The following is a 14,926-nucleotide window of genomic DNA, read 5'->3' on the forward strand; positions in this document are numbered from 1 at the left end:
AACAAACTTTCCAATGAAAAGAGGGAGCCCCCAAACCGGCAACTAAGAAATCAATCTCAAACGTGAGCTAATCCAAACACCTTTGAAGCCGGAGAGAGGGCGAAAAAAACCCAGTTGCAAATATAAAGGTTTTACACTGTCCCCGCTTTAAATCTAGTGGATGTGATTCATTTAAATTAAGTAACTTTGTGAAAGCAACTCTGGTCAGCACTCGTGACTTTCAATTATGTTTTTATTGTAATTATTTTTTTTTCCCGGAAGTTTCAATTGTTTTTGCCAAAGTAGTTCCACCCATATCGCAGTGGCAATCAGATATTAGTTTAAGGAAACAGGTCACTCCGTGTGGGGATTTTACCTAACGCACTTTCCCTTTGACAGTTATAATTTAATTTAAAATAATCAATTATTAAGAGGAAGTGGGGCGGAATTGGCAGCCGTGTCTGAAGATAGAGTGGAGGTGAAGGTTGGCTGTAGTGAATTGCCAACTGTGTATTCTTGTTTTAATTCTGATTTCGAATTCCTGTGTTTTCAGGTCCTGTATTTGCAGATTGCTCGTTCTGATTTCGAATTCCTCTGTGTTTTGAGGTCCTGTATTTGCAGATTGCGGGAGCAGGTGATTTCAGAAGGCTTCTCGAATTCAGAATTATAGGAATTCGGATCTCTTCATCCTGGAAAGATGAAAGTATGTGTAAAAAGCTCAAACCCCATATGGTGCACGAGCCCGTCAGGTCCCATAGATCAGCAAACAGAAGATTACCTCGGTCCTCGGATGAGATAAATAAAACCCCCAGCAGGAGCACAGACATAAGCGGCACCTCCAGCCTCTTCTCCAAGGTCTCCACTACTAGCAGTGCCAATTCGCTCGCCAGTCTCAGGGATTCCCTCCCGGAAAACCCCAATATTTACAGATACAAGGAACTCGCAGACGCCACCGCCCAATTCGCCTCCGGTAGGCTGGGGAAATCGTCGGTCTGGAAGTGTGTTCTCAGGGGAAAAACAGTGGTCGCTAGTGTGAGAAGTCAGCAGAGAAAAATTAGGGATTTCAGTGCAGGACTCAGAGAAATCTGCAACGCCCACCACGCCAGCATAGTGAAGCTCTTGGGAGGCTGCTGCGAGGGGGATCACTTATATCTGGTCTACGAATACGTCCATGGATCGAGTCTCGAGGACTGCCTGAGGGGCAGCAAGGTGCCCGGATTCACCGTCCTAAGCACCTGGATTTCGCGAATGCAGATCGCCGTAGACGTGGCGCAGGGGCTGGAATACATGCACCACGACAGCAAATTGGATTACATCCACAATTACATAAAGTCCAGCAGCATTCTTATAACGGAGCCCGGCTACAGAGCCCGGATCTGCCATTTGGGGGCTTGTTATCTTGCCGGAGAATACGACTCCGGCGTCGTTCCTGAACGGGATTCGAACTCGGAGATCCAGCCCGTAGGCTTGCTTAAACGATCCAGGAGCACGAAGATCACTGGCACGCACGGCTACATGGCGCCGGAATATGTCGCTGGGGCCGGCCTCTCGCATAAGACGGACGTTTTTGCCTTGGGCGTGGTGTTACTGGAGCTGCTTTCAGGCCACGAGCCGGTGAGATATGTGACGGAGGGCGGGCGCCAGAAGAGAATAGGGCTTATAGAAAGTTTGAATAGTATTCTTTCAGAAGGGGGCAATAAATGTACGGGGATGCTCAGGTCCTGGATGGATCCCCGCCTCAGGGATTCCTTTCCCGTGGATTGTGCAGAGCGAGTGGCGAGGATTGCTTCAGCCTGCGTCGATTCAGATTCCGCTAAGAGGCCAGATATGAGGTATGTTGCAGGGGAGCTGTCGAAAGTTTTTATCAAGTCCCAGCAGTGGTCCGAGAAAATGGAAGCCAATAAGGGGTATACCAGTGTCACATTCGAGGCCAGATAAAACCCTCATCCGAGATCTTTCTGTAATTGTTTTCCCCATCATTTTTTCTCCTTCTGATACTTTGATTGGCATGGGTTGGGTTATTGCATTTTTCTGTTGGGGACTGAACCTGGTGTACAGTCAAAGAAAATTGGGATTTGTTTGCCCGGGAGAAAAAATTGTTCGAGTAAGAACACTTTCGTTTCGATTGTAAATTTATGCGTCACACAGAAGTGATATCAATTTTGTATTGTCAGAACCACCCTGCTAAAATTGGGGATGGAATTATGAAACGATAGCAGTATATCAGTTCGTGAGGAATTCATATCTATGTGCAGAGATGTATGAATTTTACTAAAACGGAACTGATTTTTCCTCCATTCTTGAACAACTGTGTTGATTTTTTCTCCATTCTTGAACAACTGTGTGGAAATGTCTTGTAGTATCAATTTGTGATTGACACGTCTCTGTAAGAATTGGTTTTTCTTGCTGGAAGCGTGATCTGCGCTGAAACAAAAGCCTTTTCTTCAGCCAATTTCGCTCTATTTTAGGTCATTGTATACGAAATTATTATAACTAATGCTGCATATATATATATATATATTAAAATATTATTAAAACACAACTTGCCTTGTTAAGAATTTATTAAGATAATATGAATTATGTGATCAATGAAAAGGATTATTGAATGTTTAATTCATCTTCATTGAAGCTTTCTCATCAAAACTGTTGGCCTCTGATCCTCCGCTTCAACTCCTTCCCTTAACGCTGAATGTCCGAAAAGGCTGCAGCAAGCATTCCACTTAGCTTTTCTGATGAGAAAAGGGATCACTTTCTCCACCAGCCTAATTGGAAGATAATTGCTCACTTCGAATCCCTCTTTCATCACACCACTTTCTCCACCAGCCTAATTGGAAGATAATTGCTCACTTCGAATCCCTCTTTCATGACACCCTTGCCCTTATGTGGAAAGGATTGCATGGAAGGGATTGTAACTCGCTCTGACTTTTTCTCACAATTTGTAATTTTTCAGTTTTTTTCTTAAAATGGGATAATAAAAATAATGAGGTGGGGTCACTAATTTGGCTTGATTGTGGCTTTAAAATGGGATAATAATAATAATAATTTTTACAATGACATGGAAGTGGGTCCTTTGTCCCACAAACAAGGGGTCTCATACACTAATTTGGTCTCTGGCTTGGCTGTGACCTTAAAATGGGATAATGATAATAATAATTGTAACAACAACGTGTCTTTGTAGTCAGAGAATGAGAGTAATCCGATGAGTGGTAATTTTTGTTGTTTGGTCTTGTGGTAATCTGTCGAGTGTGGTGATCTGCGTTGTTTGGTCCCGCACGATCCAACATGGTAATCCATGGACTGTGGTAGCCTTGATGCTTGAAGTAGTTGAAGAGTGGTGAGCGACTGGTATGTGAATTGTTGGAGTATTTTTTTAAGCTCAGTGGGAAAGGTAATTTTCAAGTTGCAGGATTATTGTTTTTGAAGTATAATTAAGATGGCTAATGCTTTGGCAGAATCTTATTTAAATGAAGTAACCAAGTTAGATGGCGCAAATTGGGTAAATTGGAAGTTCAAGCTTTAGAACTAGCTTGAAGGGGTAAATGCTTGATCCATTGTATTTGGACAAGAAGAGAAACCCATAGCCCGTTCAAACTTAGTTCAGGATTGAGAGTGCCATGAGTGCAAAACATAAGTGCTTCTTAGAGTGTCTTTGAAGGACAATATTATTTCACATATTAGACAGTGCCAGACATCCAAGAGAACATGAGATACTCTTCAAGGTTTGTATGAAATAGCCAATGCAAACCAAATTTTGTTCTTAAAAAGTAAATTGCTTTCATTGAAAGTGGAGAATGAAAATGTGAGTAACTTTATTTCATGAACTAAAGATTTGAACACAAACTGGGTGATATTGGTGAAAAGGTCTCTAGCACAAATCTAGTAACTACACTATTGAATTGTATGCTAGAAGAATATCATAGGTTTATTACATGTCTTGCAACCCATGCAACAAATCCTACATTTGATGAACTCACATGACCTCTTCTACAATAGGAAGAATAACAAAATAATCTTAATTACAGGTCTCAAAATTTAGACTTGGCGTCAGTGGCAAAAGAGAAACAACTTTTCAGAGGAAAGCCATGGGAAACAATAAGGAAGGTAAGCCACCACATGTAAAGCCACCATAAGCAAAGCCACATCAAGGTATGACACGACCAATCTCTAATTCTAATGTTAGAAGGAATTATGCAAGTTTTTATGGTGGCAAGTTTGGACATCGTGCTAGAGATTGCTTTAAAAGGAAATATCATGAGTCTCAACGTAGAAACATAAGGTATATTGGTCATTTTTGTTGATAGAGGAGAAACAATGAATGGTGACTTCAATAATATTAGATTATTTATTTCAGATGTTGTCTTTTCCATTGAAATAGATGACTCAAATGCATGGTTTATTGATGTTGGCGCCTCCATACATATGTTTTGTTATAAAAGTTGGTTTGAAAATTATCATGAAACAAACAATGGTGCTAATATATGATCCAAACTTAAATATGAACACAACAAAATATAGATACAAACATAAACACAAAGATGCAACATAAATAAAATTTCATTTCATTAATATGAAAGAACTGAAATATGCTTACATACAAAATGGAAATAAAGGATTTCTTACTTTCCTATGGATTTATTGAAGCTCTGTCAACAAAACACAAAGCAGGATAAAGGCTTGTCTATTTTAGCACAAGTTCCTAATGTTTCTCAGACAAAAGAGATAGGTACTTCCTCCTCTTCTCAGGCTGAGGAAACTCTGACAGACAAAAAACTGGATGCAATATGGGAACAGTTCAATCAAGTCATTCAAGAAACAAAGCCTCAAAGTCTGAAGACTCCATTGCAGGAGAAAGTTTCACATATTGTTGAAACTATAAAAAAAGGCCACTTATTATTAGGGCTTCTGACAAGCCTTTGGACACTGATGATATAGAAAGAATCCAGTCTTTCCTTACCTCAGAGGTCGTTTTGAGGGTCGAAGAGATTCCTCCTCTCAACATATTTTACAGTCCACAACATAAAGCTGTTGTGAAAAGACAAAGAAAAATAATAAGGGTTGATCAAACCCAGGCCTTAGTCCCTGAAGATACTTCATTTCAAGTGGTGTGGAAAGGCTCTCAATCTACTCCTACAGAGGATCTCAGGAGGCTCTCACAGTTTGCAAGAGCATATGCTTCTGCCACCATAGATAAAGCCACCGAAGTACAACAACTTCTGAGAGAAAAGGATGAAAGAATCATGCAGTTGGAACAAGGTATGGACAACGAGAAGCAGATTATTGCTCAACAGTGGCAAGCACAGCTTGCCGAACTTCAACAAAATTTTGATGCCTTGAAGCTTCAACATGAATCTGATTTGAGAACTCAGGATGCTCAAATCCAAGAGTTACAACAAAGTATTGAACAATTGAAGAATAATCCTGAATTTGCTGAATTCAAAAAGGAAGCAGAAGGATTAAATACTCTCCTTGTTCAACAACAAATTACTTTCTATAAAACATTAGCCATATTCAAGGTTTATGTTAAGCAACAAATTCATTGGTGGATCAGTGTCCGATCTTAGGACATACTATGATGAAATTGAGGATAAAATCTCAGATTATATAAATTGGCAAGAAAGTGTTGAAGGAAGATTATCCAATCTCCCTACAATTGAAGAGTCACAAAAGGAAATAGTCTTCTGAGATTGGGAAATTAGATTGAAACATGAAGTGACAAAAATATTCAGTGCGAGAGATATTTCTAATGACCTCACTAAATCTATTAGTGACAATTTACTATAGGCCAACCTTATACAAGACTGTGCAAAGGAAACTCTGCCCTATATTAAATTATTAACTAACACATGGCAGGAGTTATCAAAGAAGAAGGTCGAGAACATTGAAAAGTTGTCAAAGGTTAACCTAGAATGTTATTGGAATTTCTTAGTTAAACCTCATGGTTAATGGTTAATGCTAAGGTGTTTATCCAACACGACTACTCATATGCTTCTAACACTATGGGACGCGGTATTCACTAGTCAGATGTGCATTAAACCATGGGCTCCCCTTGTTAAAATTGGAAACTAGGGCCAAACTCCATGTGGGTCATCTTATTTATGGCAGCTGATATTTTTCTTGGATCCCTCTCATTGAGAGGTGTAGGATTGATCTAAAGATCATCCGATTTCGATAAGTATTCATGGAGTTATGAATTTATTTGTGTTATAAGACAATTCGTCAAGGTCGGCCAACAACCAAATAAACCCCACATGTGCTCAACGTTTTAGTATAAATAGAGGTGGCCTTCAAGTCATTTCAACACACACTTGAGATCTCTTCCTCTCTTTATTTGTCTTTTGGTTTTAATAGGAGGAGAGATCCTAAGGGATAATTCTGCCCTGATCCAGAGGGCAGAAAGCTGGAACTGTCAGAAAAGCCGGAACTGCCGGAACTGCTGGAAAAGCCGGAACTGCCGGAATTGCTGGAAAAGCCGGAACTACCGGAATTGCCGGAACTGCCAGAAAAGTGGGAAAAGCCGGAACTTCTGGAAAAGACGGAAAAGCGGGAAAAGCCGGAACTATCGAAAAAGTCAAAACTGTCAGAAAAGCCGGAAAATCCAGAACAGCCGGAACTATCGAAAAATTCAAAACTTTCGGAAAAGCCAGAGAATCCAGAACAGCCGGAACTACTGGAACTATCGGGAATAGCCGGAACTGCCAGGAACAACCGGAACTGCCGGAACTGCTAGAATAGTCGGGAACAGCCGGAATTGCCAGAACTGCCAAGAACTGCCGAAACAGCCGGAGCATCTGTCTCCGAAGGAGAGCAGCATGCAAGGGATAACTAACCAAAATTGGGACAATTGTATGGTACTTAGCAGCAAATACACCAAGCATGCAATGTTACAGCGAGCATGCAAGGGACAACTAGCATGCAACAACAAGCATGCTAAGGACAACAAGCATGCTAGGGACAACAAGCAAGCAAGGTGCAGCGAACACATAGGTCAGGATGGCAACATGGTGCAACAATGGCACATAATGCAGTACAGTGATGGGTATAGTCATGATTAATGAAGCGTGATGAGATGCAGCATAGTGATGATGGGTGCAGCATGGTGCAACGCGGTGAGGTGCAGCATGATGACGAAATGTAGCACAACGATAGGTGAAGGAGTTACCTTGGAGAATCAGCTGAAGCAACATTTCTTCAACTGATCTCATGTATCATCTTCTTAGAGATGATCTATGCTCTTATCAAGATAAGTCAAAGTGTTGACTTCTGTAGTAAACGTACTATCTCTCTCTCTCTTTCTACTGAACTATTGAAGAACATATAAGAAGAATTGATCAAGGGTTTCCCCACATTGGGGTTTGTCCTTGGCCAGCGCCACATATTGTGTCCTCTTGTCTTGCCTTGTCTTCTGCGATTTATATTTATGTTCTATCTGCAGTTTACTTTAATGCTGATGTGATTGCTAATTTGGAAAAGATATTGAGCTAATTGTGAAAATTGAAACAAATTGCTCTAGCATAGAACATACCTAAAATTAACATGGTATCATAGCTGAGGTAAAAACAATGCCCAAGCAAGAGTGAAAGAGAAATCACGGAAGACAGTTGGGAAAGGACAAAAGGATCAGTGGATTCCTCATCCCTCTTCAAATTCACCAAGGGTGAAGTCGAAGCAGAGAATATTATCAGAATGGCGCAGCAGAAGTTTCTGATGGCCTACCTAAAGATCACTTCATTGGGAAGTTCGGATCTAAGGGTGGAAGGAAATGCGGATGTCTTGGTTGCAATGAGTTCGTCCATTATGCGAAGGAGTGTCCGAATCGCAGAGAAACATCTCTTGATGAAGATAACAATAATTCCAGGGACATCTTCAATGATCAAAGGAATGACAGGTAATGCAGGTCATCAAGGAAATGGTCGACTCTTCAAAGAAAGCAAGGAACCCCAGGTATGAAGAATCAAATGTTGTTTCTGATAAGATAAAGAAGTGTTATCTTGTATTGGCCCTCTCCTTCAGATTCTTTGGGAATCTGGCTTATTGATTGTAGTGCTTCAAGGCACTTCATCAAATAGATGGGTGCACTCTCTAATTTGGTAGAGATGGAAACAATCGTGGGATTATACTTGGAGCCGATGCCACCTATCCCGGAAAGGGTGTAGGGAATGTTATCCCTCAATTGAATGAGGGTAACTCAATTCATTTACAGAATCTATTTTATGTACCTGATCGCAAGAAGAACCTGGTGTCCATTTCAACAATGGAAGTCAAAGGTTTCAGGGTGGCACTCATCGATGGAAAGGTACATGTTTGAAAATAGAATTTTCAAAGATGTTTTTGAGTTCAAGGTTGTATCAAGTTGCAGGAAGTCCACTGGGGACCATGTCCATTGACACATAACACCGAAGGTCTGTGAGTTAGATGGTGATAGGGATGCCTGAATTCAAAAAGAGCATGAAAGTACATGTCTGAGATGTACCGAAGGAAAATCTTACAAGGGGACCATTCCCCTCATGTAACAGGTCCACAGGTTTGGAACAACCCGAGGGGTTTGAGATTGATGATTAGGAATCTCACGTATGTAGGTGGAAGAAAGCCCTCTATGGCTTGAAGCAAAACTCCCCGGGCGTAGTATGAGAGGATTGATAGCTGTCAGATGAAGCTGAGATTCACTAGGAGTGAAACCGATCCAAACCATTACCCGAAGGTTGTGGATGATAGACCTCTCATACCGACACCTTATGAGGACGACCTATTTCTGACAGGTGCAGACCCTCTCATTTGCAGAAGTAAGAGGGAGTTGGATTCCAAATGTGGAATGATAAACTGCAAGCCTGTGACTACCTCGAGGATCATAAATTTCAGAAGTTATATGGTAGTGATGTCGGACCAGATTTGGGAAATACCTCTGAGTTTCATAAACACATTCGTGTTGATGTTCTTGGTGAACTTCCGTCTGGACATATGTTTTGCAGTTAGCATGGTGAGCTCACATTTGGTTGAGCCTCACTGGATTGGTGCCAAGAATCTTTTGAGATATCTTCAGGGCACAATCTCTCATGGATTGAGATACACTGCCGAAATATGAAACTGCATGATTATTCGAATGCTGAGTGGGTAGGCAGTGTGGAGGATCATTAGAGCACTTCTCAGTGCTAGTTCTCTTTGGATTCTACTTCGATATCATGGATGAGCAGGAAGCAAAAGCCGGTTGCTATAAGCACCACCGAGACCGAATACATAGCTACGAGTATGATCTCGTGTGAAGCTTCATGGTTGCAGAAGCTCTTAAGTGAGCTGTTTATACACATGATGAATACCACTGTGATTCTCTGTGACAACCAGAGGTGGGATTCGATTATTGAGGAATCCCGTATTCGATGATTGCTCCAAGTAGATATACATCAGAGACTGCCTTATCTGGGATATGGTAAGTCGATGAGCAAGGAGGTTCCATCGCATTGACACTGATGTACAGGTCACAGACATTTTGTCAAAGCCCCGGGGAAAGGCCAAATCTGTGACTTTTCCGAATTACTTGGAGTCGTTGAGAGACCTTCTTGTAAGGGTCTTGCATGTTGCATGCATTGAGCTCTGGGAGCTATGGGGGGCTTTGGGTACTTATTGGAGCAACATACGACCACAGGGTGACTCACCCTCCCCTGGTGGTGCGCCATGAACAAGATGATTAGTTCTCCTGTGGGCCGGGATGATTAGTTCTCCCGTGGCAACTGTGGAACAGGATGATTAGTTTTCTTGTGGGCCGAGATGATTAGTTCTCCCGTGGCAACTATGGAACAGGATGATTAGTTCTCCTGTGGGCCAGGATGATTAGTTCTCCGTGGCATCCACTGGACAGGATGATTCGTTCTCCTGTGGACAAGATGATTAGTTCTCTTGTCGAGGCATCCTACCCATGCAGTCTGGGACTCATGGGAAGTACCTCTCATCTGATCAATGAGCAGGGAAATGAGGATAGGGACCATAGTAGTTCTATCGATGGACGCATCGTTGTATCTACCGTACTCCCTATGCTAGGATGACCTCCATTGATCTGGGATCAATGAAACTGATCTGGGATCAATATGAGTGGTTTGAGACACTCTTTTATGACATTGATCTGGGATCAATGAAACTGATCTGGGATCAGTAAGTGTGGTTTGAGACACTCTCTTGTGATATTGATCTAGGATCAATAAAACTGACTTCGGGTCAATAAGAGTGATGTGACACACTCTCTTCAGATGAAACTGACTTCGGGTCAGTAGAGAATGGTATGAGACATTCTCGATCAATTCTTCTTCTTCATGGTTCAACAGAGCAAAGCTTAGTAGATCAGAGCAGTGCAAGGCACTGATGGCAGATATACTACAATCGGACATATGGATCAATGTATGGAGTTCTCCCTAGTTGAGAGGGAGTGTTAAAATTGGAAACTAGGGCCCAACTCCATGTGGGTCATCTTATTTATGGAAACTGATATTTTTCTTGGATCCCTCTCATCGAGAGGTGTAGGATTGATCTAAAAATCATCCAATTCCGATAAGTATTCATTGAGTTATGAATTTATTTTTGTTATAAGACAATTCGTCAAGGTCGGCCAACAACCAAATAAACCCCACATATGCTCAACATTTTACTATAAATAGAGGTGGCCTTCAAGTCATTTCAACACACACTTGAGATCTCTTCCTCTCTCTACTTGTCTTTGGGTTTTAATAGGAGGAGAGACCCTAAGGGATAACGCTGCCCTGATCTAGAGGGCAGAAAGCTGGAACTGCCAGAAAAGCCGAAAAATCCAGAACTGCCGGAAAATCCGGAAAAGCTGGAATTGCCGGAAAAGCTGGAACTGCCGAAAAATCCAAAACTGTCAGAAAAGCCGGAAAAGCCGAAACTACCGGAAAAGAAGGAACTTCCGGAACTGCCGAAAAAGCCGGAATTGTCGGAAGAGCTGGAACTACCGGAAAAGCCGACATTGCTGGAAAAGCCGGAACTAAGGGAAAAACGGGAAAAGTCGGAATTGTCGGAAAAGTCGGAACTGTCGAAAAAGTCAGAACTTCCGAAAAGGCTGGAAAAGCTGGAACTGCTGGAAAATCCAGAACTGCCGGAACTGCCGGGGACAGCTGGAACTGTCGGGAACAACCGGAACTGCCGGGAACAGTCGGAACTGCTGAAACTGCCGAGAACAGTCGGAACTGCCAAGAACTGCCGGAACAGCCGGAGCATCTGTCTCCGAAGGAGAGCAGCATGCAAGGGACAACTAACTAACATTGGGACAATTGTATGGTACTTAGCAGCAAATACACTAAGCATGCAATGTTACAGCTAGCATGCAAGGGACAACTAGCATGCAACAACAAGCATGCTAAGGACAACAAGCATGCTAGGGACAACAAGCAAGAAAGGTGCAGCCAACACATAGGTCAGGATGGCAACATGGTGCAACAATGGCACATAATGCAGTACAGTGATAGGTACAATCATGATTAATGAAGCGTGATGAGATGCAGCATAGTGATGATGGGTGCAGCATGGTGCAGCGTGGTGAGGTGCAACATGATGACGAAATGTAGCACAACGATAGGTGAAGGCATCACCTTGGAGAATAATTTGAAGCAGCATGTCTTCAACTGATCTCATGTATCATCTTCTTAGAGATGATCTATGCTCTTATCTAGATAAGTCAAAGTGTTGACTTCTGTTGTAAACGTACTATCTCTCTCTCTCTCTCTGCTAAACTATTGAAGAACATATAAGAAGAATTTATCAAGGGTTTCCCCAAATTGGGGTTTGTCCCTGGCTAGCGCCACATTTTGTATCTTCTTGTCTTGCCTTGTCTTCTTCGATTTATATTTATGTTCTATCTACATTTCACTTTAATGCTGATGTGATTGCTAATCTGGAAAAGATATTAACCTAACTATGAAAATTGAAACATTGAATTGAAGCCCATGACAAATATCTATGAACTATGACAATGTATGGGAGAACAATCCTCTTCCAAGTCTTAGCTAAATTGTTGCAACAACATTTATAATTGTCTTATGCTTTTATTTTAAGCGATGTTTGTTAAAACCGCTTCAGACTTTTATTCTGCTTTTCTATATTTTCATTTTGATTGAAAACTATAAATCCCCTTCGTTTGAATGGAGAAGGGGTTCTGAATTTTGTGAAGAAAGCTTTTGTTTACACTACTGTAGCTCAAGTAATCTTAATAGAAGGCTGGACTGATAATGTTTTTCTCATGAGCAGAGTCATAATAGATAAGATACAATTATCTATTTATTTTTCTTGTGTTTTATTAGTTAAATGGTTATTCGCTTTATGTTTATTACATGCATGAGTGAATACGATATTACATTTTTCACTATAGTCATGTATGATTGAAATCAAATACTGTATGTATAAGCAACGAAATCCTATATGTGTGATAAGTTTTATTAGCAAAATTTAATTAACTATTTAATTAAATTTTAGCTATCATTTGTTGTTTTAACTTCATGATCATTTGATAATCTATATTGTCTTATTGTTTATGAAATTCTATTTATATCACATATACATATTAATATTTCCAGGGATAGATAGATTAATAGCTAGTTTATATATTTCTTTATACTCAAGTTTCATTAATCTTAAGTCTCACACATACATACTTCATTCATTTTTATCATTTATATTAAGGGAAACGGGTCCCATAATCACAGACGAAGCCACTAATCCAAGAGGAAAAGGATCTGCTACAAGGTTCCGACCATGTGGTTTTCCTCGATGTTGAGGCAGACATTTCGAGCCTTCAACAGGTACATATCTCAACAATTCTAGAAACTTTGCGGTGTATTCTTCATCTATCAATTGTATGAGCTTGAGCTCATAAAATTATTTTGACTTGTCATAATAGGTGTTTGATAGATATTTATCCTTGAAGAGGCCTTCAAATTGATGTAGAAATAACTCTAAAATTGCATCTACTAATGAATTCAGAATGAAAACACTAGACTCAGATTTCTTCTACTCAATTTGCGGAAAGGAAAATATACAATAGAAACACATGCAATAACATGCAACCATTCAATCATAATGAACACAACATTTTCATTGGGTAACCCAACTGGGAAAAAACCCTCCTTTGTTTCACATTAAATCAGATGAGAATATGGATCTATTACAATGACAACTTCAATCCTGAAGCACCACCTACACTACAATACTGATATCCTTCTCTCTGACCTTCTCTGACCAACACTTAGCCAAATAGGCCCGAGCTTTCCCCCTATTTCCTTGCACAATCCTTAAGGAAATTATCTCTTAAAAAATAGGAGAATTCCATATTTCCTTGCACAAATCCTAAATAAATTGATCACCTACTCCAATGCAAAACCTATACAATCAAATAGTATACAATTCAAAATTACAATGTGCCTTTTCCTCCATATCAACTAAGAAATTTGAATTCCATGCATGACTAGGGTTATTTTTAGTATAATTTTCAGTTAAGTGAGAGATCAATAAGTTAACAACATTTACTACTACTCAACTGAACTCCTACCGACTCTATTCTAGACTAAATCTTATATAACTGACTTTAACTAACAATAACTCCACTAGATTTCTAGATTTTGACAATCAACTCATGCATTATATCCATCAAACTCAAATCTACGAATTTAACTGAGTGATTTTTCCATGTCACTCCTACTAACTGCAACTCATGTCATCCTAGTGATGTGGAAAATTGAATATCTCCATTTTACTAAGGTACAAGTCCAATGAAGCCTTTCCTTACAACAATTTAACACTCCCTCTTAGCAAGAAAAGGCTTCTTTACCACCCCATTCCTGCTCTTGTGGAACTCAAACTTTCCTCTTGACAAAGCCTTTGTCAAAATTTCTGCATCCTGCTTCTCTATAGAAATGTATTGTAACATGATGATCCTCCTATGAACAAAATCTCTCAGGTAATGGTATCTTATGTCTATATGCTTGGACCTATCATGAAACACTGGATTTTTAGGGAGTTTGATACAACTTTGATTATCGTAGTAGGTCAAAGTAGGATCCATCCCCTGACCGAAGATACCAGCCGAGATCTTCCTCATCCATATAGCCTTGCATGCTACTTGACTAGCAACCATATACTTGGCCTCTGCTGCCCTAAGTGCTATATATCTCTATTTCTTGATGTACCAAGAAGGTACTGCTGACTCAACATTGAAGATAGCTCCCAATGTGCTCTTCCTATCTCATGGACTCCTTTCCTAATCTGCATTTGTGAAGGCTTGGAGATTCACTTCATGAGTCCTCCTATACCATAAAATAAAATCTATTATATCTTTGAGGTATCTGAGAACATGTTTTGCTGCTTTCCAGTGATGCTTGGTAGGATCCACCATAAACTGACTAACCTGATTAATTGTAAAACAGGCCTTGTGTTCACCAAGTACATAAAGGACCCCACCAATTATCTATAGATAGTGCCATCTACTACCTCTTTTGTACAATCATCCTCTCTCCTCCATTTAATAGCTAGTGGAGTATCCATGGGCTTGCATTCCTACATATGGAATTTCTTAAGGATTTTAGAGGTGTAGTCCCCCCAAGACAAAGCTCTCCATCTCCGTGCCACACCTTCAAACCAAGGAAGTAGTGCATCAAGCCCATATCCTTCATCTCAAACTCTCTTGCAGGGTCATCCTTGTAAGACTAGATCAACTTATCATCTCTTATCAGTATCAAATCATCTAGATACAATAATGAGATGAGAAAACTTCCATCTACTAAAATGTAATAGAGATTGGCATCTTCTTCACTCTTAGTGAATTCCAATCCATTGAGATAGGATTCTATTCAAGTGTACCCAACATGAGGTTCCTTCTTGAGACTATAAAGGGTTCTCCTAAGTCTACACACATGTGTCTCCCTGTTAAATGTCTCAAATCCCTCAGGAATATCAATGT

The 14,926-nt window shown here is 40.4% G+C and overlaps 1 protein-coding gene across 1 annotated transcript; it reads left to right on the forward strand.

Annotated features, from left to right (window-relative positions):
- Positions 1 to 338: 338 nt before the first annotated feature.
- Positions 339 to 2,305, forward strand: LOC149147838 (lysM domain receptor-like kinase 3). The gene is made up of 2 exons (XM_089441002.1): positions 339 to 463; positions 586 to 2,305. The coding sequence occupies exon 2, from the start codon at positions 685 to 687 to the stop codon at positions 1,915 to 1,917; it is 1,233 nt and encodes a 410-aa protein (XP_089297128.1). The 5' UTR covers positions 339 to 463; positions 586 to 684; the 3' UTR covers positions 1,918 to 2,305.
- The last annotated feature ends 12,621 nt before the right edge of the window (positions 2,306 to 14,926 follow it).

Source organism: Pinus tabuliformis, chromosome 9 (assembly GCF_031772625.1).
Source record: "Pinus tabuliformis cultivar Carrire ecotype Pingquan chromosome 9, CPIR1, whole genome shotgun sequence".
In the NCBI taxonomy this organism is placed as follows: domain Eukaryota; kingdom Viridiplantae; phylum Streptophyta; class Pinopsida; order Pinales; family Pinaceae; genus Pinus; species Pinus tabuliformis.

Coding starts and splice junctions, on each gene's coding strand:
- LOC149147838 (XM_089441002.1), top strand. CDS start 685: ATGTGTAAAAAGCTCAAACCCCATATGGTGCACGAGCCCGTCAGGTCC.